At 38.4% G+C, this 27208-nt stretch overlaps 1 protein-coding gene across 1 annotated transcript in view; it reads left to right on the top strand.

The window, feature by feature from the left end:
* Positions 1-364: 364 nt before the first annotated feature.
* lin7a (lin-7 homolog A, crumbs cell polarity complex component) overlaps positions 365-27208 on the top strand; it is a 52201-nt gene continuing 25357 nt past the window's right edge. Inside the window, exons 1-2 of the mRNA XM_003221123.3 lie at positions 365-518; positions 17622-17740. Coding sequence (XP_003221171.1) covers positions 476-518; positions 17622-17740 — 162 coding nt within the window. The 5' untranslated portion in view covers positions 365-475. The remainder of the gene's footprint in view (positions 519-17621; positions 17741-27208) is intronic.

Raw genomic sequence — 27208 nt, 5'->3', positions numbered from 1 at the left:
GCTTTGCGCTTCACCTCGGCTGATCTCCGCCCGCCTCGTTCGGCCCGCTTGGCAAGGGGCCATTGGAGTCCCTAAAGAGGCGCTCGCTTTCGCTCCTTCAAAAAAAAAACCACACACACACACACACAAAAACACACACACACACACAAAGCAGGGGCTTTTGAGGGGCTGCCCTTGAATCTCCCGGGAGCCTTTGCCCAGGCCGAGGCCAGCTAAGGCCTTCACCGTGGATGCGACTGGCCTGGCGTTGACCTCTCCTGATAAGTCTTATTATTATTCCCTCCCTCTGGACTGAGGCTGTTCCAGCAGAGGAGCGTCTCCAGCATCGTCTTTGCGCCCGCCCGCCCGCGCGCGCGCGTCCTCGCGCCCCCTCCACGCGCCTCCTGCGTGGCCCCTCCCCTCCCGAAGCGCGGACACCCTCCCTCCCTCCCTCCTTCCCTCCACGCAGGAGCCCAGCTTCACTTCAGCCGCAGACATGGCGACCACGACTGTGGTCCAGCCGCTCTCCCTGGACAGAGGTAAGCGCGGCGCCTCCATGCCCCTCTTTCTCCTCCTCCTCCGGCTTCCCTTTTCCCTTTGCCCCACAGGGAGGCTGCCCCTGCCCCACACCTTTTCCCCCTCAGAGAAAAGAAACGCGCCCCGAAACCCTTTCCTGCCTTTCCTCCTGCTTTCCATCCTCAGCCGCTGACTTGGAAAGGAGCCTTTTCCCCCGGGAACCGCGTCCTTTTTCGCCCGTCGGCGGATATTCGGGTCCCGTCTTTATCCCTGGCCAGGCAATGCTTGGGCTCAGCTTCTTTTTTGGTTCCTTCACCCGTCGGCAATGTAGGAAAAGAGAAGGTGGGGGGGATGGAAAGGAGCAGGCAGAAAGGGAAAGGGTGGGAAAGGGAGGAGGGAAACTTTCGCCCTCGCCCTTATATTTGGGACCCGCAAAGTGTGCTCCACTCGGAAGCGGGCTTTCATAGAATCATAGAATCTAGTCCAACCCCCTGCCATGCAGCAGGAAAATCACATTCAAAGCACCCCCGACAGATGGCCATCCCGCCTCTGCTTAAAAGCCTCCAAAGAAGGAGCTTCCATCAAAACCGAGAGTTCCTTTGTTGAACAGCTCTCACAGTTAGGAAGTTCTTCCACTTTCTTCTAGTAGGGAAAAAATCAAAATAATGTAGGGGGAGGATTTTTTAAGAGACCAACTGGATGGTGAAACTCAGAAGTCTGTATAGGAAAGACTCCCAGGCTAGATCTACACTGCAGAATAATTCAGTTTGAACTGCATCATATGGTCAGTGTGGATCCATATAATGCACTAAACTGCATTATATGGGTCTACACTAGGCATGGGCAAACTTTAGCCCTCTGGGTGTTTCGGACTTCAGCTCCCACAATTCCTAACAGCCTGTCAGAAGTGAACTGAGGCTACAGTTGTAATGTATGTAAAAACACAAACCAAGTTAAAATTTTGGCATTATACTAAGTGTCCTTTGACTAGTAGCTAGCCACTTGGAGTTCCTCTGGCGTTGCTGTAAGAAGGTCCTCCATTGTGCATGTGTAGGGCTCAGAATGCATTGCAGTAGGTAGTCTGTGGTTTGCTCTTCTCCACAGTCACATGTTGCAGACTCCACTTTGTGGCCTTATTTCCTAAGGTTGACTCTGCTCAGCGCCTTCCAAGTCACCCAGTCTTTTGTATGCCCAGGAGGGAGCCTGTCATTCGATATCAGCCATGGTTTGAGGTTCTGGGTTTTAGCCTCCCCACTTTTGGACTCTTGGTTGCTGAGGTGTTCCTGCGAGTCTCTCTGTGGATCTTAGGAAGCTGTTTCTTGAGTTAAGGCGTTGGCGTTCTGGCTGATATCTGAACAGGGGATGGGCCGGAGATGTCACTGCAGTGGTCCTTTCATTGTTGGTTGGCTGTTAGGAATTGTGGGAGCTGAAGTCCAAAACACCTGGAAGACCAAAGTTTGCCCATGCCTGGTCTACACTGACTATATAATGCAATTCAGACTGCATTATTTGGCAGTGTAGATCCAACACCCATGGTACTTTCAGGTTGCTTGAGAATTGCTATTAAGAATAAGAATTAAGAATTGCTATATTATATCATGCCATAAACTCTGTATTGACTTGATTTTATGATTGAAATACAGCCATTAAAAGCAAATCAAAATGAATAAAGTCAACATTCATGTAACATAGTTTTACTATATTATATAACTGTTTTTGCTGTATTCTAAACATTGATTTAATTTTTTTATTTGAGGTTTCCTGATTTTTTTGCTGGTTGCTTGACAGTTCTGTTTCCTTGAATTCTGGTTAATTGAGAGTCTACTGTAATTGTCATTTTTGTGTGACTTCAAGTTGTTTCCAACATATGGCCCCCATCATGGGGTTTTCCAGGGCTAAGAGTGTGAGACTCACCCAGATCATTCCATACTCTGTGTAGACAAGAGTCTTAAGATGTTATGACTTCAGCATCAAATCAGCCTTTCCCATTTCTCCACATCCCACTTTGTAACATCGTTCATGATGGAGAAGTCTGGAAATCTAAATACGGTACATTGCAGACAGTGAGGTGGCTATTCCTCACGAAGAAATGTTTTCCTGTACTGTTGTTTTTATGGACTAGATTATGTATTTGTTTACTATACCAGGGTGTGTGTGAGAGTGAAAAGAGAGAGTGCAGCTCTTTTGCCAGTTTGGAAAGCAGAAAACTTAAAACAAACAAACATTGTTTGGTACAATCTTTATTGTCTGGAGATATTAGGAATATATACAAAGTTCCTTGTTTTCACATCAGTAATCTTTAATGTGGAGGAGACTCATGGATGGCTCCATGCGTAAGCATTTAATGGAAACAGAGCTAGGGGAGATCTGTTCTATTATTACTTTGTAAATTCTTGGATGCAAATGTGTCATTAGTATGTGTAAAGGGGTTATTAATCTGATTTATTTGGCCTGGAATGTCTACTGTTCATTGTTACATATTTATTGAGCTATCTAACATTGCCAGAGCAAACATCTCTAGTGTATTGTTTGTTACCTGTGACGGCTCCATCCTAATATATCAGCAGTCATGGCAAAGGTGGTACAAATTACTTTTTGGTAATGGTTCTTCTTTCTTCATCTTCCTTCTTCTCCCTCCCCTTTTTCATAAAGCTGCTACAAAGTAAGCTCTCTCAAGAGGAAAAAAATCTTTGCACCTGTGCAAAATCAAAAAGTGGGCTGAAAGCAGCTGTGCTGTTCTTGGAGAGCTTCTGATACAGGTTGGCTTCTGGTGATATGCCAACGCTGTCAGAACATTTACATTCTGGTTTCTGAGGGGAAATTGGAAGCTATTTGTTTGGCTGAATTCAAACCTTTACACAGATTTTTATGGAGCCTGATGCTAAGGAGTAGAAAGCGTGGTGAAAGGAGGTCCCAACATAAAGTAGATTGTAGGGCAGGGAAATGGTAAGATTAAGGAGTGGAATCAGAATAAAGAAAGATAAATGGAAAAGATACCCCCCTCCCAAAAAAAGTTTAGGGAGCCAATGTAGACACCAGGCTGCTCTGGCTTTATTTTTTATTGTGAATTAATCCTATATCTTTAGTGTTACCTTGAATATAATGGAAAATATAATAGCTGATGTATTCTGCTTTGTGATCTGCTGATTTTAAAGAGCAATTTGTTGACACTGAGCTTTTCACAATAATTTGAACTCAATACTTTGCCTCTGCACTTATGATTTGATAGCACTACTATTTGCATTTGGAGAACAGTACATTCCAGAAGACAAATTCTTCTTTTGATTCTAAGTTCAGGATAATGTGCAAAAACCTGCTTGCCAACCTGACAATCCCTAGATGTATTCAATTTCAAGTTCTATCATCTCTAGCTGTGTTGGTTAAAGATGGCAAGAATTGTAGTCAATATATCTAGATGCTTGCTGAATGGAAAAGGCAAGTATGCACAGTGGTTTTCTCTCTCTGCCAGTGTGACCTCAATTTTTGCTTTTTGGGACTGGATCGGAAGAATCCTGCTTCACGCTTAATTGTTACAGTGAAGCTGAAAAGTTGAAAACATTGATGTTTTGCTTATTTTTAAAATATGAGCTGAGATGCTGCATTGTAAGAAATTCTTTCAGATGGAACCACACTCCATAGTCTTCTGTACAGAAAATTCACCTATCTCTTGGACCGCTACCATCAAAAGAGGGCACACAATTACTGACAAACATCTGGATATATTTCTATAGCTGATTCCACAGTGATAAAAACACCCAAGAGTCTTCCAGAGGTCCTGAAGGACGATGTCACTGTTTGTCCAGTTGTAGAAATAGGTGACCACATGTTGACTGACCCTCTGCACTACTGGGGCTATTCATAGAAAGAAAATGAGTTCTACATGCATGTGGTCATTGAACAGAGGAGATAGCAAATGTCTCTCAACACCTTGACCACAAATGAACAGACATAGGAATAAATAAATAGGACTTAGATACAGTAGAGTCTCACTTATCCAAGCTAAACGGGCTGGTAGAAGCTTGGATAAGCAAATATCTTGGATAATAAGGAGGGATTAAGGAAAAGCCTAATAAACATCAAATTAGGTTATGATTTTACAAATTAAGCACCAAAGCATCATGTTATACAACAAATTTGACATAAAAAGTAGTTCAATGTGCAGTAATGTTATGTTGTAATTACTGTATTTATGAATTTAGCACCAAAATATCATGATATATTGAAAACATTGACTACAACAATGGCTTGGATAATCCAGAACCTTGGATAAGCGAGGCTTGGATAAGTGAGACTCTACTGTATATGTCACCATAAGTTGTGAGCTTTGATGTTTTACCCTGAAATATTAAGGACTAGCTGTAGTACCTAATGTTGCCAGAGGCAATCAGTAACCATTTCTAATGATAATTCTATTTCAACTGCTCTGGAGAATGATTCCCTGTCTCTTTGGGTACTCAAACATTCTTCATCTTGCACATTAGTCTCATTTCCCCTTGGGATATTTTGCCTCTGTCTGAGGCATGCAATGAATTTAATTATTTTCTTAATGGCAGTGTCCACATAAGAAACATAATTTACTTACTCATATTATTTTTAAACCTATGTATTTGTGCATTTTGCAACAAAATCCTATGCATATTTACTCAGCAGTAAGTTCCAAAGAGTTTATTAGTAAGTACATACAGAATTGCATCCCAAGAAAATGAAAGCAAAATCTGTCCATGAACAACTTTAAAGGGGCTTAAGGCATTTATTTCTCATTCTGTATAGAATGTGATTAAAAGCTGCCTAAGGATTTTTAAAGTCTTGATTTGGAATTGATTAAAGTAAGTGGCATAGATATAAATATACTCTCTGTAGAGGATTAAAGCAGGCTGCAAATGCCAAAGCAAAAAAGGAATCTGTGGATCCTTTAAATTTAGACAACTTGTACTTTACAGGACAGTGCTGAAAACTAAAATTGTTTTATGATGCTCATTATTATATTTAAGTAAAATTCCTTCTGAAATATTAAATGTATGGCATACATACCAAAGCAAGAAAAGTTTGGTGTAATTACTAATATTAACTTACGGAAAGGAATACTTTTTATTTGGAAGTATATTGTGTGTTTCTTCCAAATATTTAGAAACTCTGTGTGTAATTTTCAGCTCCACCCCAGTGGTGACTATTATATTAAATAGGATAAATATTTCCTGGCAAAAGGTTGAACAGATGGCAATGCATTAGGAAGCACTTGTGTGTGTTGTTTTTTTCCAAGGAAAAGCATAGCTATCATATCATCATTACCCCTCGCATTTCCAGTCATTATTTTGAAAGACTAAATAGAAGTAGGATGTTATTATCATTCTGCTCTGCATATTTGGGTTACAGCTGGAATAATATCATCAATTAGAGGCCCTACAGAGGAGCAAAAAATACATAAGGGGCTTGGAGCTCCAAATAGTAGTATGCACAGTATCAAGACACAGGCAAGTTACTTTGGCCAATGAAACAGAATATGCACAGTCACTTTTCCTCTATCAAGCCAGTCAAATATAGTAGCCCAAACTATAGTTTAGTCTTCATGACACTCCAAATCCCCTAATTTCTTTGCTCAAATTGAATATAAATTCAGAGTTTCTCAAGTGTTTGTTTGATGTTGAATACCAACTCTATGCACTGCTACAAGAAAAGTGTTATGGGTGGTTAAGGATGCAGCAGATAGCATTAAGCAGAGAAGCATCCCAGCTATTTCACTAATGGAGTTCAGCATCCCCTGATAGCCTGGTTAGGATTACATTCCCAAGGAGCAATTCAACCCAAACAGTTTCATAGTCTTTGTGTATGCATGGCAAAATCATCATCATCATCATTATTGGAGAACCCATTTTGGGTTAATGAATGCAAATATTAACAGCTTTGAAAGGACATTCTGTGGTATCACCAATGATGGATGATAGTGAGATAATCACCATGAGAGTTAATAGAAAGAGAAAGGATAAATGACTAGAAGCAAAAGGCCAAGCTAGTAGCAAGAAGGATGGTTGTGCTGCATTTTCCAAATGCATAAAATGCTGCACAATGTTAGAAAATGCAATTCTAATGCATATCCTAACAACTGCAACCAGGGAAAACAATCTTGTGACCCATATATGGTGCTGCTTGGTAACTTATGTAAGAAGAGCCACACTAGATTTTTTTTCATGTCAGGGGTGACTTAAGAAACTGCAAGTTGCTTCTGGTGTGAGAGAATTGGCCATCTGCAAGGACGTTGCCCAGGGGATGCTTTTGATGTTTTTGATGTTTTTACCATCCTTGTGGGAGGCTTCTCTCCTGTCCCCTCATGGGAGCTGGAGCTGATAGAGGGAGCTCATCCACACTCTCCCCGGGTTGGATTCTTATTGGCAATCTTCAGGTCAACAACCCAACCTAGATCAGTACAAAGGACTCTCTAGTCCAGCATTTTTTTTACTTAGTCAACGAGATGCTTGTGACAAACTCACTACATGAGTGCAGTCACATTATCCCTTTCAGTCACTGTAACTTGCTGATCATGTGTAAGAAGCGGATACCGAATGCTCTCCCAGCAGCAGTAGTATAATACCATAGTGTTGTACTATAATAGCAGTAGAAATAAGAACAAAAAGTAAAGGAACTTCTACTACCATTGTGTTTCTAGAAGCACAGATGCTAATCACCAATCACAATATCGTTCCTGCAGGTACCCTTGCATTAGTTCTGTACTGAGGCAGCAATCATCCATGTAGAGATGCTGACAACACATTGATATTATCCCCTGAGAAATTCTGCATCCCAAGTGTGAAAAACTGTTTCAGCCCCAAGAGCCATATTTCTTCCCTGTCTTTTGATATGCTCTGGTAAACTGAAGAGCAGAGTGGGCCTGATCCAGTGCCTGACTGATTTTACGATTCAAGGGACAATTGTCAGGATCCTGCTTCACATTTCCTGATCAGAAAAATCAAGGGCAAAGGAAAGCAGACTGGGCTGTAGGGTTGAGTAGCTATAATCTTGAGCCATATTCACTCTCTCCTTGCCTTTCCTGGTTAGGAAGAGCAAGAGGGAAGAGAACTATTGAGTAGTGACAAGGATTTGTCAGGTGAGATCCAATTCCCAGTTGACTTCCATATGGTTCTTTTATTTGACATTTTGCCATGAGTGAGAGTAAGAGCTAAAATGGTCACTCCTTTGGTCATTTCCCTATTTTCCCCAAACATCTAGCCATTTGTTCACCCATGCCAATGTAGTTACACACCCCTACAACAGTTATACTAGCTTAAGGTTTGCTCTGCTGTAATTCAAGTTTCTATGATATTGTAACCAGAGTTTGAGCCTTCTCCTCATTAAACCAATATGGCATTGCACTGCCAATCTTGTTCACTGATTAGTAATGTTTTGCTATCCCTAGACCATAATGAGATAAAAACACACTTTATTCTTTTCATGAACACAGCAGTGACATTTACACATACTCTGTTGAAAATCTGATTAAGCTAGAAAGATTTTCCCTCACAGTTGTAAATGCCTAAAGGCTAATCTAATGGTGGGAGAGTACTTAAATTTCCAGCTCAGGAATTACTTCTTTTAATTCTTGTCAGCATATGTCTTTCTACCTGCAAAACTGTCTTGTTGAACTTCACTATTACGTAGAATACATTTCCAAAGTAATGGAAATTTTAATCACTTTACTGTTTAATCTCATAGGCATTCCCATTTAGCCTCCATGGAGCTGTGCTGGCAGAGCAAAGAACGTGCAGCAATGCAAATAACCAGGAGATTGAATTGCAGATGTTCCAGGATTTAAGGGATTTGGAATGCAAAAGATCACATGGCATATCGTAGCTAAGGCTGAATGAGGGAGTATAGTAAGGCGTAAACAGAACAGAGAGAAGCATAGCAGAAGGTAAAGAGAGAAATGAAATACATATTTAGACTCAGGCCACTGTTGTTGGAAATCATCATCATCGTCATCATCATCATCCATTTATATCTGCTCTTGCTCCAATAACTTAAATTGACTTACAACATATTAAAAATAATACATATTAAAAAAACCATAAAAACTTCAATAAAATTATAAGTATGAACATTGAAATGACCGTTAAACCATGTACAGCATTATAACATTATATATTTATTTATTTAATTTGTTTTATGCCCCACCATCTTTCTCTCATTGAGGGACTCAGTGCAGCTAACAGTTGGCAACAATTCGATGCCATTCAAATTTAGGACAATACAAAGTCAAATTACATGTAACACAAACAACACAAAATATTTCTAACAACTCATATAAAACAACAGTACATAATAAAATAGCATTAAAACCAGCTATATCAAGAACCAGCTATATTAGAAACCCGCACTATCTTGTTGCCATAGTCGAAATCCATTGCCATTTAACACGGTTACCCATTGTTTTCCCCAAAAGCTTCCTTCCAAAGAAAAGTTTGTATTTGCTTTCCAAAGTATAGCAGTGAGGGAGCCATTTTGATGTCCTTGGGGAGGAAATGCCAGAGCCGAGGAGCCACCGTCAAGAAGGTCTTTTCTCGTTCCCACCAGCTGTACCTGAGATGAGGGTAAGACTGAGAGTAGGCCCTCTCCTGCAGATCGTAGTGCTCAGGCAGGCTCATACCAGGAGATGTGGTTGGATAGATAGGTTGGACCTGAACCATTCAGGGCTTTAAAATTCATTAAGACTAAATACAAATGCATCCCAATCAGTTTCTAAAAGCCTGACAGCATTAGAATGCCCCTTGAATAACCAACAAGAAGGATTTCTTCCTAGCTCCCAGCAAACAAATGTAAGTGATAGGACAGAGAGGGTCCTCTCCAGAAAAATCTTAGAGCTGTAATGGGCTCATTCAGGGAGATATTGGACCCAATCTATATAGAACTTTCTAGGGCATTGCCAGCAGGTTGAATTGTGCTTGGAAACAGACCAGCAATCAATCAAGCTATTTCATGAAGGAAATTGTCTGCTCCTTGCAGACAGCCCCAATTAACAACTGCTTGAAGCTCTTTGGGTCTATTAAGGTTTCTGAGCACTTTTCAAAGTCAGCACCCAGTACATTACAATAATTATTAAGTGTTTGTAATAGTGATTTGTTGAGAACCAGCATGTTGTGGTTTGAGTGTTGGACTGTGACTCTGGAGGCCATGATTAAATCCATTTTCAAGCATAGAAACCCACTCAATGGTTCTGAGCAAGTCCCTCTGAACAAATCTCTCATTCAGATAATGACTCAGAAATGACTTCAAAGCATGCCACAAAAATATTGTGATTTGAATCTAGACTTAGATATGCATCAATTAGGCCGCTGAAATTAATGAAACTTCATTTAGATGTGTCCGATTTATTTCATTAGTTCTACTCTTTGTATAAATGGTACCAGTGCAATGTCTGCATTATGAGTGTTAAACTATCATATCCTAAATTTTCTTGCAGTCACCAATGCTTAGAAAATACATGGAATGTGTATAGGAGTTAACTGGGTCTAGTTGGGGCAGTTTGAAATTTCTAATGAGCGACATTAGAGAACTGTTCATCACTATTTATTAACATATTGCTGCAAAGAGAGCAGGGCTGTGAAGTCAAAATTGCACCTGAGAGAACAGTATGAAGAAAATGATGCTTCTGCCTCTTCACTTTGTTCTTCCTTGCCACAACTTTGTGCTTCTCCCATATTAAAACTGATTTTTTCTTTTTATTCCATGTGAATGTGGATTTATACATTATTTGTTATTTAGAAAATACATTTTCTTATTTAAAAACATGTAAACAAAAAAGGGGGGTTCAGAGACCCCTGGAACAGATTAATAGCATTTCAGTGCATTTAAATGGGAAATTTGCTTTGAGATAAGAACATTTTGCGTTAAGAGCTTGGTCATGGAATGAATGAAACTCTTGAGTCAAGGCATCACTGTATATAAATTTTCTTATGTCAAAGCTAGACCATAAAGGTCTAGCAAGTTATGGTACTATGTTATCTCAAATACAAATACTGCCACATTGTTCATGAATTTATTGTCAGAGCTGTTGGCTACTTGGTTGATGAGAATCTGAGATTAATCTATTTTAAAATCTTTTACGCATTAATACACATGAGTTTGACATCAGAATAAGGTAGACTTGTTGATAATATTTCATCTGGTTCTCATATTTGTTCTAAGATATCTAAGATACTTCAGCAACTTTTCAGCATATAACTCAGCCTATGAATGCAAATAACATATACAAAAGCTGGATGCGTCAAATTCTGAGATAAAGAATAAAAAGATAGATGTGAGAAGGGTATTTTTAAAAAAGGGCCTGAATGTGTACTTGAACAATAAGATAATACAAAAACTGGAATAGTGCCTTTTAAAATTTTCCATGAAAGCTTTATATTTCTTTCCCATTTGGATAAGCTATTTTAATGGCTTTACTGTTTAGTACTGGATCTCAGTTCAAGTGTAGATTTTAAATAAAAGCTTAGGTTATTGGATTAGACCAAAACATTTATCTAGTCTATCACTATGTTCACATAATGGCTAACAGTTGTCTGCGGGAAATCTCCCACAAGAAGAGTGCATCCACATCTTCCATCTTATTTTTCCCATATACAGAGAAATACTGTTAATGATAATGGAAGATATTTGACTAGTAGGCATTGATGGCAGTAAACTCCATGAATTCATCTATTTCCCCTTCTAAGTTGACTATAGTGGCAGCCATATCTACATTTTGTTGCAGGGAATTTCCCATGTGTGTGAAGAAGTATTACATTTTACCTCTCCTGAATTTGCCACCAATCAGATTCATGAAATGACCCTGAATTCTCATATTACAAGAAGAGGATAAAAACGGTTCCTTTTTTTCTCTCCACACCAGGTCTCTCCACACCAGTTTCTCTCCACATAATTTTATAGAACCCTGTCTTGTTTCTTTTTAATCCCTCCTTTTCCAAGCTGATGTTGATACATTAGATTACAATTCCTTCTCTAATAATGTCCAGTATGGAGGTCCCCTTTTTATATAACAGCCACTCATCAGGTTACATTTTACGGAACCTTTTATCAAAATTCCAAGATCCCTTTCTTGGTTAGCTCTTGCCATCTTAGATCCCATCAAAGTGTATGTGAAGTTGGAAATGGCTTACATAAATCATCCTCCATGCCTTTACTGTTGAAGATATTGTACAACTCTCCATGCCTAAATGAATGTTTCCAGAAGGGGAGAATCAGGTATTTTGCCCCAGTGTGCATCACATGACATTTACCTTGAATTGCTGTTATCATTTTAATTTTCTTTTCTGCAGTTTGGAAAGATCCTTTTTGGCTCATAGAAATCATTTTTTGTCCAAACAGTCACAATAATTGTATCTCATCAACAAATGTGGCCACACTTCTGCTGTCCCCCAATACCAGGAGCAGCCCTCAAAATCATAGAGACATTTGACCCCTTTGAATTGCCCATACAGCTTTCTTTTTACCAGTTTATTCAGCTTAGAGAAGTTTTTTCTTTTGAAGTTGAACTGGAATGCTAGGATTTGGCTGGTACTTTATTTTCTATGTGAGTGAAATTGTGGTTTAAATGGTTCAACCATAACTGCATTGTGGTTTAAATGGTTCAACCATAACTGCATATTGTACAGTTGGTTCAGCCACACAACTTGTCATGCAAGTTAATGGATTTTTAAAAAAATGACCTAATGGGGATAGTGAACAGTTTTTCAGAGTATTCAAAATGTCATGTCACTGTGTGGAACGAGGGAAACTACTTGTGTTTAGAACTCAATTCTTGTTTATTAGAAGAAACAATACAATGTGTTGTCGAAGGCTTTCATGGCCAGGATCACAGGGTTGTTGTGTGTCTTTCGGGCTGTGTGGCCATGTTCCAGAAGCATTCTCTCCTGACAGAAGCATTCTCTCCCCACATCCATGGCAGGCATCCTCAGAGGTTGTGAGGTATGGAGAAAACTAAGCAAAGAGGTAAATATATATCTGTGGAAAGTCTAGGGTGAGAGAGGTCAGAGGTCAAAGGATGCCCCAGAGGCAGGAAGAAGACAGCAGATAAGCTTTTCAATGCTAATTAAAGTGATTAACTACACACATTCACACTGACCTCTCTCACCCTAGACTTTCCACAGATATATATTTACCTCTTTGCTTAGTTTTCTCCATACCTCACAACCTCTGAGGATGCCTGCCATAGATGTGGGCGAAACGTCAGGAGAGAATGCTTCTGGAACATGGCCACACAGCCCGAAAGACACACAACAACCCTCAGAAACAATACACTTTTTTCCCTAATGAACACTGCCTCAGACAAGTTATTTCCGATTCTCAGCTGCAGCCACAAATTCCCTTGAATGGATCATCAGACTGGAAATACACCTCCCAAAAGCCATGTTGTTGAAGTTATTCATATTTAGTCTTTTTTTTGTATGCTGTATTGCTGAACAGTTCTGAGATTAAAGATCCAAAGCACTCTTATATCCTATACATATGTATTTTCTATAAAAACACACTAGGATAGGTGAAGCATTTGGAACCTTCTCAACTGTTGATAGAGGATATGCTGTGGTCATTTACATATTGTGATCTTTCTTTGATGTTACCACGTAGAAAGAGGTACGATTTAAGACATTCCTGCCACAATAATGTAATAGCAGATGCACAATACATGTTATATCTAACTAAAATCCCTAGTCTCACGTAGTCATAGTCTTACAGTATTTTTCTTTTATTGTGTAATAGAATTATCTGAAATAGTATGCTCAGTGTATGTTTCCAGTGTACTGGTACAAGGTGAGCCAAAAGTCACAAAGGCATCTGATGTTTTAATGACTTTTTGGAAACAAATTGAAAAGATTTTACATATAATATAATGTAATTTTATTTCCTACTAGCTTGGGTGCCCAGTGATGCCCAGGTTTTTTGAAAAAGGTATTGTTTTTGGATGTTAGGTAATATCAGTTTGGTAATTTGTAAATATATTTTTTTAGAAAAAAAGCCAGTCTTTCCTTTTTTAATGAATGCTCCCATTAGAAAATGCATAAGGATGTGGGTGAACTACCATTTCCAAAAATCGTAGATCAATCACTCCAAACCCCGCCAGTATTCAAAGTTGGCCATGTTGGTTTGTGTGCCAAGTTTGGTCCAGATCCATAATTGGTGTAGTTCAGGAGGCTCTCTGGATGCACAGTGAGTCACCCCCACCCCCAAACCTCTCTGTTGGTCTGTTGGTCATCAGGGTTCTTTGTGTTAAGTTTGGTCCAGACCCGTTATTGGTAGGGTTCAGAGTGCTCTCTGGATGAATCTTCCACCCAGATGGTTCAGTCTCTTCCACCCCACCAAACCGCTCCAGTATGTTCTGTTGGTCATGGGGGGGGGGGGGAGGTTGTGTGCCAGATTTGGTCCAGTTCCATCATCCGTGGGGGTCGCATACATACATACATTCATACTTTCACTTTTATTATATAGATATATAGATAGATGCTGCATATTCAGTATTAAATATTGAAACCTATTAATGACTTTTGGCCCACCCTATACCAAGGACTGTTAGTTTTAAAGTACAGGTTGAACATCTCTTATCCAGAATTCCAAAATACTTCAAATCCAAAATTGTTCAAATGAGTGTCAAAACCTGTGACACTTTTATTGGTTCAATATTACACAACTTTTATTTTGTACACACAATCATTTAAAATATTGTATAAGATTATCCCCACCCTCACATATACACACATACACACAAAACAACAGGCATCGCCAAAATAGCCATTACCCTTCTTTGCAGAAAAGATGTTGCTGTGCTCTCCTTGCTTCCAAACGAATGTATTACAGGTGACACTGTTAATTAAAAAGATTGTATAGCTTGGCACTGGGGGGAAAGGATTTGTTTTCAGCTGCTTTCCAAAACACCCTTCTTTCCCTTCTTTGGCTGGAAAGTTAGAAATATAATGGGGCTGTATATAGATTCAGTGGTACTTAGAGTGCACTAAATTTGGTGGTCTAAAAATATATATTTGTGGGGTGGTGATGCATATACAACACTTGCTTAACCATGCTGGGCAAGCTTCCACCTGATAAACTGGAGATTTGTTAGAAGTGAGAGAAGATAAACATTGATTATATGGATCAACTGTCAGATTCTGATTTCTGTTAGTATATTTTACCTGGATTGCATGCTTTGGCAGTCAAGTCTTAATGTAAGAGAAGCTCTGGTTTGCAGACTGGCAAGATTTTGTCTAAAGCAAGAGTTATGATTTTTTACCTTCAAACATTTTACCCGAAGTTTGGTTAACAACATAACATGTTCATATTCCTGGAATAATTCCATTTTGCTTTGCCTCTAATTAGCCCAGGGAGATATTCTTAAATTGGAAATTGTCCCCAGGGCTGAAAAAGTCCCCCAGATCTGGTAAGTATGCTAATCAAAGGTAGTGAAGCAATGGTGAGATGGGTATACTCTTGTCACTGAAATTAGCACACAAACCATTCTTCATCCTATTACTGTTACTTTGGGGGCATCGCTATGTTTTTCTCATTGAATGAGCCCTGCACTTATTTGGATCACCTTTAGAAGAGCCAATCACAAGTTTAGGAAAGGACTCAGTACAGTTGTCTGGCTTCCCTTTGAATCAATGAGGTCACAGTTGAGAATCACCAGCCATTTGTCAGTCAAGAATATTCTTGCATGCAGCCAAGTGCAATGTATGACATCTTTGCAGTCAACACGTGCCTTTAATATTGATTGTTTTGTACCTCAAAGCAAAAAAGAATGAAACTACGATACTGTTGTAATCTTGCCATTTCTTTTCCGGCTTCTTGGTTTGTTTGCAGTAATGTAATAGCTTGTAAGGATAGACACCAAATGTGATGAGAATTAAAAGCCTTTTTCTTCAGCTCTCTTTGTCATAATGCCCAATGTTTTTAGAGTGTGCTTCACAGCATGCTGGAAATGACTATGTGTTGGTAAAATAGAAATTGAAATGTAAAATAGAAAATAAAAATAATCATACATTATTTTAATTAGTGCTTGAAATACTTCAGGATGACAAGCGTCCATCTTTATCACTTGGAAGTCACCACAAATGAATGTTATGTATGAAGTCTAGTGCTTATATATACGTAGTGTGACTTAGGTTGTCAAGGCAGCTGTTAATGAGGTGATACAATAATATAGTTAATAAAAGTGTCTCTATAAAAATAAAACAGATGGCAAGGTTAATCTGATCAATTTTTTTCCTAAAGACTATCAGCTAATTGGTTTAGACTATAACTTTTATTGCATCAATTTTGTTAGTTGGGTAATATAGCAATTCTCCATGTAAAACAGAATGTGTACTGGGATTATATAACGAAACCACATACAATTTTAAAATGTATGCTACAACTAGAGCTCAATAAATGTACAATATACTAGCAGCTTGTTGTTGTGGCTCTTAAATTATTTCTGATTTATAGAAACATCAAGGCAAACCGATCACGGGGTTTTCTTGGAATAATTTGTTCAGAGAGGGTTTGCTCTTGCCTTCCTCTGAGGGTAAGTAAATGAACTTGTCCAAGGTCACCTAGTGGGTGAACAAGGATTCAAACACTGGTGTCCCAGGATCCTAATCCAACAATCCTAATCAAACAATCAATTCAGTATACCATATTAGCTCTCATTAGCTATTTAGGATTGCAAAAGGGAGGAATGGAGTTGTCAGGCTCTGGTGTAGTTCTTAAGTGCCCTTATAATATAACATGTGTAACTTACTTACTACTTAGGCAATCCCTCGTAGTTCGAGGACGATTGTCTCCATCTTGGGGGGGTGTCCGTAGATGGCTGAAGAGACCTATTCTTGATCTGCATGTTCTTCCGCAGTGAGGACATCGGTTTCCAGGTGGAAGGCGGTCCCGGTCAGGGCTGGCTTGACGCTCCTTCTTCTTGGCACGTTTCTCCCTTAAGCCCTCTATTCTTGCCTCATCGAACTCTGCAGCACTGCTGGTCACAGTTGACCTCCACTTGGAGCGCTCAAGGGCCAGGGCTTCCCAGTTCTCAGTGTCTATGCCACAGTTTTTAGGGTTGGCTTTGAGCCCATCTTTAAATCTTTAAACATGTGTAACATTGTAGTCTAAAGCAATAGGTCTATTTAAGGTAACTTAAAATGCAGAACTAACAAACTTGTCACATTAGGCTGAGGATTTGGCACACATCATGTCAAATCAATGGGGGTCCTGGGGGGGGCATGGAGAACTTATTGCTTCATGCCCCACATCAGGTGACTTACCTCGACTCCCATCCCATGGGAGAAAGCATCACCACCCGGCTTCCCCCCAGTGCTCCTAAGGCAATATGACAGACCTCCCATGTTGCCTCGGTGGTGGTGTGTGCGCTTCTCCTCCTCTTTCACCATGAAGCCCAGCTGGAAGCTGGTGTGCATCATGGGAAGGGCATCTGTTTTGTAGCTAATTCATTGTTAGGTAGGATTGCATTGATTGTAACCCCATTGTGTAATACTGTTGGAAAATAGTTTTTTCAAATAATTTTATTTATTTTCCTATTTACAATATTGTAAATAAAAAATACAGTTCTAATGGACAAGTAGTCACACACCCACTGCAGGGTTAAGTAGGTGGTAATGTGAAACTGAAGGGACAGGCAAAGGAAGCCTAGTCATGACCATGTGACAGACATGACGAGAGTTACATTATTGACTGATGAAAACTGAGTTAAGGAGTTTTCTTAAACAGTGAGCAGTACAAGGTCAGGCTGTACAGTAACATTCTGCTGACAACTGATAAAGGACTCTGCTATGCTTGGGTTGATTTTTGTACCTCCAAGACAATCAGTTCAGTGCACAGTGATAGGGAGGGTGTGATTGAGGGAGGAGAAAACTATAAATCACATGCCAATCCCGCAGTTGTTTTTTTCTGACAGCTCTGTGTTGAAAGGGTAGAAGAAGGAATGGGTAAAATAGCCTGTCTGGTGCGGTCGTAAGCCTGATCTGCTTTGCATGGGTAGAAACATTAAAATAAAAATGGGATAGAAAAATACTATGCAACTTTAAAATCATAGCATAACCTCTTTGTGTTATTTTCTGTTCCAACTGTTTGAAGTTATAATTTTTGCCTCATTTTTATTTATTCAGATATCGCCAGAGCAATAGAACTACTGGAGAAACTACAGGAGTCTGGAGACGTACCCGGGCACAAGCTACAGTCACTTAAAAAGGTCCTGCAGAGTGAGTTTTGTACAGCTATCAGAGAGGTATGGAAATGAATCTGTGCTAATATTTATAGGGTAGGAAGGACAGTATTGTTTGTAATGCAAATAAAGGGGCCAAGCCATTGCAAATCTTTCTGTACCATGGCAATATATGAATATCACTCTATGGTAAGAGCTATTGGTTTGTGTTCAGATTCATCACTACAAATGGAAAAAATGGAATTCTGTAATAATGCATGAGATCTGTTCTGATGCTGTCTATATCTACCTGCCAATATATTTATTTCTCTGCTAAGGTTTATTTTCATAGAAGAGATTATTGTAGAAATCTCGATACCGAAGCTGTTCTTATCAGATAAGGAATATTAGGAACAATTCTGCCAGAAGCTGTAACATGCAGGTTTGTTGATTAAGACTGAAATGCTAGGGATCTAGAGCTATGTCTGGCTGGATCTACACTGCCATATAATGCAGTTTGGAGCTGTGTTATGTGGTGGGTATAGACCCATATAATACAGATTAAATGCATTGAACTTAATTACATGAGGCTACAGTGGCCATATTATGCTGATTCAAACTGCATTGTATGACAATGTAGTTCCAGTCTATATTTACCTGATTAATCCAAGTTAAAACACTCCGAAATTGCTCCAGTGCATCCCAGGAGCATTGATAGCACATTGGAGCTGTCGTCACAATCCACTGTCCACAGACACACACCAAAAAGCAGCTCCCTGTCAGAGAACACGTATGTTACAAATCCATCCATGCATCATCTAGACTCCTTGCAGCAGTTGAACGGAGAGTCTTGCTTATTTTTTGCTGCATACACAGCGTTTTAGACCTCTCTTTCTGACAAACTTCGGAAATGCCTGCGTCAGACATGCTTCCACTGTTGGAAGTCAAGTGACAGTGGAACAAAAAGGAAGCATTGTAAAGACATGCTGGGAGAGACTATGGGATAACAGAGGCCCCAATACATTGCTTTAACTGCCCTATCCTGGTGGTGGTGGGAGGGAGAATCCTGTAGCAGAAAAAAAGAACATATATTTCATATCCTTGCTTTGCTGGCAAGATACTACCAAGAACAGAGAAAGATGGTTTCTCTGCCTCAAATTTTCCTTATTCCCCTCTCGACATCATTATTCTTAGAAGAAGAATTATTCGTTGATTCATAATCCAAAGCAGATGTGTTAATATTTTATTATTTCATTATCTTAAGCAAAAATGAACAATTGAAAAAGTTATCTCACTACTGGATGATATTGCAAAGGTTTTTGTGCAATGTTCACGTTCGGACTTTTTTGGGGTTTTTTGGAGGGGGCTTTTTTCAAAAAGCATTTTCTTGTGCAGAAAACATTTGATCTTGTGCAAATACTCGTTTTTGTTCAGACATATTATCTTTTGGACAAACAGAATATCACAAAAGCCCCCAATTAAAAACAAAAACATCTTCGAATTTCTTATTAGGGAGCTCTGAACAGTCACCCATTTTTTGATGAAGTTGAGAACATGTGTGGGAATGTAAACTATGTCCTTTTACTCATTAGAGAACCATTTTTACTCTCTCATGAATTAAATGTTGTCAGTCTTGTAGATGGTTAGGCACAAGAGATAAATGACACTATATTTTTCAAAGTGTAATTTATTTATTTTCCCAATGTAGCTGTCTCTCTATCATCAATATATCTGTTTATCTGTCTGCGTATTTCAGTCTAAGCTAAAGGTTAGATGACAAACTAAATTATTCTGGCATATTCCTTGAAAATGCTTTGTACCTGAAAATATTGGCTATGTTTTGTTACTCTGATATCAGTGAGAATGTTATTTATTTAAGCAACAGGAGCATTAATCTCTGGGGTACCAAGGCAATAGCAGTGCATGAACTAAAACACCATATCTAATGAAGAAATCTGTTGATGGCTACAAGAAACAGCAAGCCTTGTGTTCAACAGTCTCATGTGGAATTGTTTTCCATCTATTTTAAAGGAAATGTTGTTTCTTTCGTCTAAACAATAGTGCTTACTATACTTTGCAGATTGTACTCATGAAGAAGACATTTAATTTATCATAGGTTTTTATTTCTGTGGTTCAAATTGGTGTCAACATCATGAAGAGAGGTTTAATACTTCTGGAACAATGTTAGAAACATTTTATATTAATTTGTGAAAGGAATTCTGGATAGCAGCCAACATGTAGCAGGTGCAAAATCCAGGAAACCAGAAAATTACTTTGCTTTTAGTTCATTCAAATAATAGCTAATCAAAGCCTATTTGGCAAGATAGTGTGTTATTGTCACATGCAGGAAGGTTCTTATGGACTATTATTCAATGGTAAATTATTTGTTCATGTTAGTAATACAAAAATAAAGTACACTTACCAATGCAATCTTATTCTTGTCCTGTTAGAAAGCCAGGCTTCTAGGTACCATTGATTTCAAAGAAAGTGGACCTAGGATTGCAACATGCCAGAGCAATCCCATGGAAAGGGAAATTATTCTTTTGTGGAGGAATTGTCTCATACTAAGCACTGACCTCATGCCGGCCAGGTTGGAAGGAGTTTTTGCAAGCTGGCCATGGACTTGCGGCATCTGGGTAATCTCCACAATTGTGATTCTGCTGCCAAAGCAAAAGAAAGTCCTGTATTTTCTTCTTTGACTGGGGAAACAAAGGAAAAACTGCAACATTTGTGCTACCTTCTTTGGCTATAATAATGGTATTTGATAACTAGAAGAAATGTTGGTCCTTTCAGAATGAGCCATTTTTCATAAGAGAAGTAAGGTCACCAGCCAGAATATCTGAGTTACAACAAATTTGAGATAAAAGGTGTTATTTCCCCCCATAACTGGTTACTATGCCCAGCATTGCTATCAGAAAGCTCTGAATAGTGTGAATCAGAACTTTGAAGAATGGTTGTCTTTTCATGTATCAGCCTGCTTGCATTAATTGCAAATTACATGAGTGGGCCAGGCTACCCAGGCTTTATTGAAGGGGAAGCTTTGTTCAGCCTATTTTCAGTTACTATATCCTGATGACTTCACCACAGGAGATCTAAAACTACTGCTACTGTTACGTTTTATCTTGTGGTTTCATAGATAATCGCAAATGTAGTGCCCCAGAATCCAGAGTCACATCAAAGAGCCGATGTTTAATCAGAGCTCCATTATTGATTTTAAGATTTCAAAAGAAAATCAATTTTCAGAGGGGAGAGGGAGGCAGGCGCATGCTTTCAGCTGTGCTCAGATTGCTTAGCCAAACCCCGGGGGAGGAAGCAAAAACTAATGAAAATACTAGTGCAAAAAGCTTGACTATAGCTAATGGTAAAATATTGATACATTTCTCTTGTCAGACCCTTAAACTCACTCAGGGTACTTCCTTTCTGAATAGTTTCTCATAAACAATCCCTATTCGGAGAAAATGGTTTAGTTTAGATACCTCTGCAATTATGTTACGTAAAGGTTGTTTATTTTGTAAGGTTTGTTTATGTGCTCTGCCAACTTGTTTCAGAAGTTGTTAGACAGTTCTGCTTAGTCATGTTTTACTATATAAGTTAGCTTTACACAATTCTTGAGAGAAGCACTTGGTGCTGTTCAGCTTTATCCATAATTGAGGAGGAATAAGGCCTGTATTGCTGTTCACTTTGTGACTATCAGCACCATCATTCTGCATGTTTGCATTCCTGCTCATTAATGCAGCCCCCAGGGAAACCCTCTTTTGAACAAAACCCATTAAAATAAAAATATGTCCTGAATATAGCCGTTTATCCATTGGAAAGATTAGAATCTTTTTTATTATCTTCTGCAGCCATTTCAGACATTCATATTAAACATTTAAAAAATATCACATCTTATTATTCTTGGCATTATGCTATTTGATATCTACTAAAAACATCAAATATGCAGTCAATACTTACAACTAATTAACTAATATAAGGCTGAGGTAACTTGATGCCGATTCTACATGACTAAAGATGGCAAAATATGGTCCAGTGAGCAATTTTTGCAGGCTCTCAAGAACCTGTAACCTTTGAAACTGGAAGTAGGAAAAATGGCCAATAGCACTTCAGCATTGGACATTTTACTGGAGTAGATCATTTGTTAGTTTGGAGGGGGGGAAATGCATGTACAGGTCTACAAGGAGGCCAGCAGCCCTAACCTTGTGACTTTTTGCCAAATTAGCTCACCTAAAATTTGCAGGACTTGGGGTATAGAGATGGGGCATCTTTGACCTTTGGGGTCTCATGGCACGAAGGCCTCTTCTTAACCTCTGACAATTGTCCATTCCTGGTATGTAGTATGTCAATAGCAGGCCCTCCAGGTATTTTGAATTTCAACTTCCATATTTCCTAACAGCTTACCGGCTGTTAGGAATTGTGGGAGTTGAAGTCCAAAAAACCTGGAAGGCCAAAGCTTGCCCATGCCTGGTCAATAGGCATCTTGACTATAGAGTTTGTAATAAGAGTGCCACGAATGAGAGAAACTCATGAGAGAATGGTGCCAAGAATACTAGACAAATAACAGTCAACACCAGGCTCACAAGATACTAAAAGACTTGAAATGTAGTTTATTTATTTATTTTGGAGATTGCTATGCTGCCTTTATTCAGAGTGGATCCAAGGTGGCTCACAACATATTTAAAAATGTGCAAACAAATATTACAACCTTTAATTAAAACCCATGTGTAATATTCAGTGATGCTTAAAACTGTCCATGGTTTAAACATTAAAGATAAAACCGTCTAAAATTTCCATATTTCAGTGTCCATAAAGTGCCCGACTTCAGTTGACCTATAGTTCTGAAATCACCCCTGAAAGAGGGAAATATATATATTACCAAATATTGATGACTTATAGATGTGAACTCATTGAGAATTTCTCAGTTAAAATAATATTTGGAGACATTTCTAAGAGGAGTGGGTAAAGTCCTGCCTTGGGCCATGTGTAGTGTTCCAGAACTACTGGTCCCTACAGCTCAAATCTGTCCCAAAATGTCCTCTGCAGGTGTGGGGGCATTTTACCATGTTTTGGAACCCCTGTGTCATTTTAGGCCCAGGAAAGGCTTTTTTCAATACTTGCAGTATCCTGGATTTTTTTTTAAAAAAAGTCATCACTTGGGGTTTAAAATGGCTCTGGGGAAGACTAAAAGCACGGCACAAATGCCTCCCCCCCCCCCACACACACACACACATTTGGGCAGGGGGATTGTGATGGGATTTGGTAGGTTACAGTCCAACAAAGTGTCCTAGTAAGCTAATGAGGCTGTCTAGCCTCTCAGAGTGCCCACTCTGATATAAAATAACACTTTATTACAAAAAAAAAAATAGAGCCCCTCGTACCCTGAAGGCCAAATTCAATTTCAGAAGTGTTATTGAGGAGCACACTGCGGTGGTAGGCAAGGCCAAAGACAAATTAGTGCCCCAGAAGCATGTGTTAACTTAAAACTTTTGCTGTCAATAATGCAGTCTTAGGAGAAGCATGCCAACCTTTCAGAACAGGAGAAAATCATGCACAAAATAGGAAATTACCAAGCAATGTTTGCACAGGAAAGAGGTTATGGACCTCAGTTGATCCCAAGAGGGGCCAATTAGAATTCTGGAGGTCTCCATTCAAACATTAGGACTGAGTGTTCCCACTTCTGCTTCTCCAAAATTCTCATCATATTCTAGGCCTCTCCATGTCTTATTTGTGTGAATAAATAAGACATGGAGAGGCCTAGAATATGATGCAAATAGGTGCATGTGTAGGGATGCACTACCAGATTTTCCCACACACTCCTTCATTTGACTGGTGTCCATGCCTTGGAAAAAAAATATTTACAGCAAGGAAGGCATAGTAAGGTGTGCTTAGACTTTCTGAGGTTTGAAAACCAGAGTATTCATGCAAGTAACATGGAAAGTTGGGATCAGTGGTAGAAAGGAGAACATTTAGGTTTCTCAGAAGTTGCATGTCTTAAACTAGAGCTCCTATTTTTAGAACCATTTAGTGGAACCTTAGTTGAACCCTGCCATTTTCAAGATATATGTAATTCCCAAAATAGAATTCAGAATGAAATATGCGATGGATTACATCCTCTCCCCCCACCCCTAAAATGGCAAAATCTATCTCATTTCTTTCTGGCTTTTTATATTTTTCATACATTTCTGTCATATGTTCAGTAATTACTTATGTCAGTTTCATGGCAAACTAATGGAGTTCATTTCAGGCTTGGACTGTTAATGAGTCATCATCCCCTACTGCATGAGGCAAAATGACACATAGCTTTACTGCATGGCATCTGATTGTTCTGACAGCTGGCACAATGATGCAGATGTTTGTCTGGCAGGGAAGCTGCTAACATTGTCCTGGTGGAAACACATGCCTTCTTTCAGATTCATAAAACAATATCATACCAGCAGTCCTAGCAGAACAAAATGACTAGTTTTTAATTGTTCAAATCAACATTCAAAACTACTTTTATTCCAAATATGGGCTCATTTGTCAAAAATCAGCTCTGTCAGACAAAAGCTTCCCAAAGTCTTAGAAAGTGTTATTTCCCATCAATAACTATGATTTTTTTTAATGGAGATGCCATGTATGCAGTGCATGTAATGTGTCCTTCAACAGTAATCTTCTTCATATTAGGATAGTTGAAATCTAGAGTTTTCTTATAGAAATTTTTATACAGTGACACCCTTCAATAGAAATTCCTAGCACAAGTTACATAAAGGGAAATAAAAAAAACAGGACTGAGGTGGAACAAATTGGAACAATCATGTAATATAAAAGGCTAAATCTACAAGGCTAAATCTAAGTAAAAGACTTGAAAAAAATGAAACAAAAGTCTTTTGTCTCCTGCTAAAAAAAAGTCAACAAAGAAGTGAGAATTACTGCACAATGTATCAAGAGTGCATTACATTGGGGAAGGCTAATTTACTTAGTAATTAATACCACTAGAAGACCTTGTGCAATTCAAATATCTGAGTAAAAGCTGTTAGGTAAGACACAGCAGTTGCTTTGCACATTAACTGACATTATGAGCATGACTTATACCCAGACTGTTACCATATGCTCTATTCCAGCTATCTATTCCAGTGTTTCAGGTGGATGCATTTTCTAGATCTTCTGCCTGATATTTATTTATCTGAAGTTGCCAGGAAGTAAATGGGAAATATTCTACACACCAAGCTTATGCTTTACTGTTAAACTGTGATTCATTAGCCACGACAAAAGAACAGTAGTGCAGTTTTTTCATCCTTTCCCTATGCTATAATTTCATGTTTGCACAAGAGATTTTGCATTTGCATTTTATAAAAAGGGCTGTAAAAGATAACATTATTTTCTGTTACTACATAATCTGTAACATAACTCTAATAGCATAAACACTGCAGACACATTTCTATATATTTAATTCGTGATACACATTTAATCAATGGTTGTATAGACTGTTTGTAATCACCTTTGTAAATATTGAATCAATGGTTTATAGACATCATAGAGCAACCTGTAAGCCTTCAGCTTGGCTTTGAAAGCAAACCAGCTTAGTTGAGCCCATGATTGCTGCCTCTTTTCATTGTGTACGGACATGCCTGCATATACTCACATGCTGTCTTTGTAAATCAACATTCAAATTGTTTTATTATGCAAATTATAATTTATGATAATTGCAATGCTTAATTATCTCATTAAAACCTCATATTATTAAACAGTTTAATTGACAGCACCAAACGGTTATCATGTATATTTTTCACTGACACATTCTTGTCTGTCATTTAGCAAATAACACATATTAAAAAGCACTGTGGACGCAACACAAAAGAATCTGGATATTTTTCATAACCTTGCCAATAACATAGGGAGCACACATAGGCTGAAATCCTACATGGGAATTGTATAGTATAAATCTGAGAGAGCTTTGGACTGGATGGCCTTTGTTGTCTCTTTTAACTCTATGTTTTTATGAAACCTCCACATAGTAAATTGCACACTGATTGCACTACATAACCCATGTATTTTTTTTTTAAATTTTTATTTATGATTTTCAAATACAGTGCACTATTAAAAACGGGGAACGTGCAAAAAGAAAAAACAAAAGCAAAAATATATATACAACCAAACAAACGGAACATAAGGGGGTGAGGGTTAACAACCATTCAACACGCAAAAAAAAAAAAAAGAAAAAAAAAAGGGGGGGGGGGAGGAGTCAGCAATAGGGATAGGGATTAGCAAATATAGAACCAGAAGAAAAAATTAATATTTAACACTGTATTTAAAGCTATCAATTTCCAGTTTGTACATAGTCATCAAATATAAAATTAATCATTTTTTAATATAGTCTTCCAGTTTGGACCAGTTTGTCCTTCTAACAGGTTTTCCTCTCGATTCTTTCAAAAGGAATGTAAGTTTATCCATATTTTTGATTTCTTCTAACTTGTGGATCCAAGTTTCTTTTTTCGGAGATTCCTCCAATTTCCATGTCTTCGCCAAAGCCATTCTAGCAGCTGTAGCGCAATAAGTAAACAAAATATCATCATTTTTATCAAGTTTGAATTCACTATCTACAATACCTAATAGGTAGTATTCTGGTTTTAATGGGAATTTCAATTGTAAAATTAGTTGGGTTTCTTGATGGATCATTTTCCAGTAACTTTTTGATTTTTTACATAACCACCATAAGTGATAGAACGATAAGTGATAGAACCCTTCCTGTGATTTACATTTCCAACATTTCTTATCATAATTTTTATACATTAATCCTAATTTTTGGGGGGTCATATACCAGCGATGAAAGATTTTTAACCAATTCTCTTTCAAATCTGATGCATATGTATATTTTAATTTTTTATTCCAAACCTCTTCCCATTCTACTAATTTAATCGGTCGTCCAATATTTTGTGCCCATTTTATCATACAATTTTTAATCTCATTTGTTTCGGTTGCCCATTCCAAAAGTAGGCCATAAATCTTAGATATCGTTTTCTTCTTACTTGTCATTATTTTATCCCATCGATTGTCTATCTCACCAAATCCAGTTCTTTTATCCTTATTATATTGTTCATTAAGTTGGGCATATTGGAACCATGAGGTACCTGGGAATTTCTTTTTTATTTCTTCCTGTGATTTTAACATGTAACCTTCTTTCTTTTTTATCAAAATATCCTTATATTTTGGCCAAATTGCCCACCCTAAAATATTTCTTTGTTCTGCCTCTAGGGGTGAAATCCACATTGGGATCTTATTATTATAAAATCGTGGTTTATATTTTTCCCATATCTTTATTAATGCTGATCTGATAAAGTGGTTACCAAAGTTTTTTTCAATTTTCCTTTTTTCATAACCAATATAAGCATGCCAGCCTCGTCGTAAATCCATTCCCTCCAATGTTAATATGCTTTCATTTTCTAAAGTTGCCTAGTCTATGGTCCATTGTAGTGCGCAAGCTTCAAAATATAATTGTAGGTTGGGTAAACCAAGGCCTCCTTTTTTTGTCACATCTATTAAGGTATTATATTTGATTCTAGGTTTCTTATTTTTCCA

The sequence above is a fragment of the Anolis carolinensis genome, chromosome 5 (assembly GCF_035594765.1).
Source record: "Anolis carolinensis isolate JA03-04 chromosome 5, rAnoCar3.1.pri, whole genome shotgun sequence".
Classification (NCBI taxonomy): Eukaryota; Metazoa; Chordata; class Lepidosauria; order Squamata; family Dactyloidae; genus Anolis; species Anolis carolinensis.
This window is presented reverse-complemented; position numbering and strand designations above follow the sequence as displayed.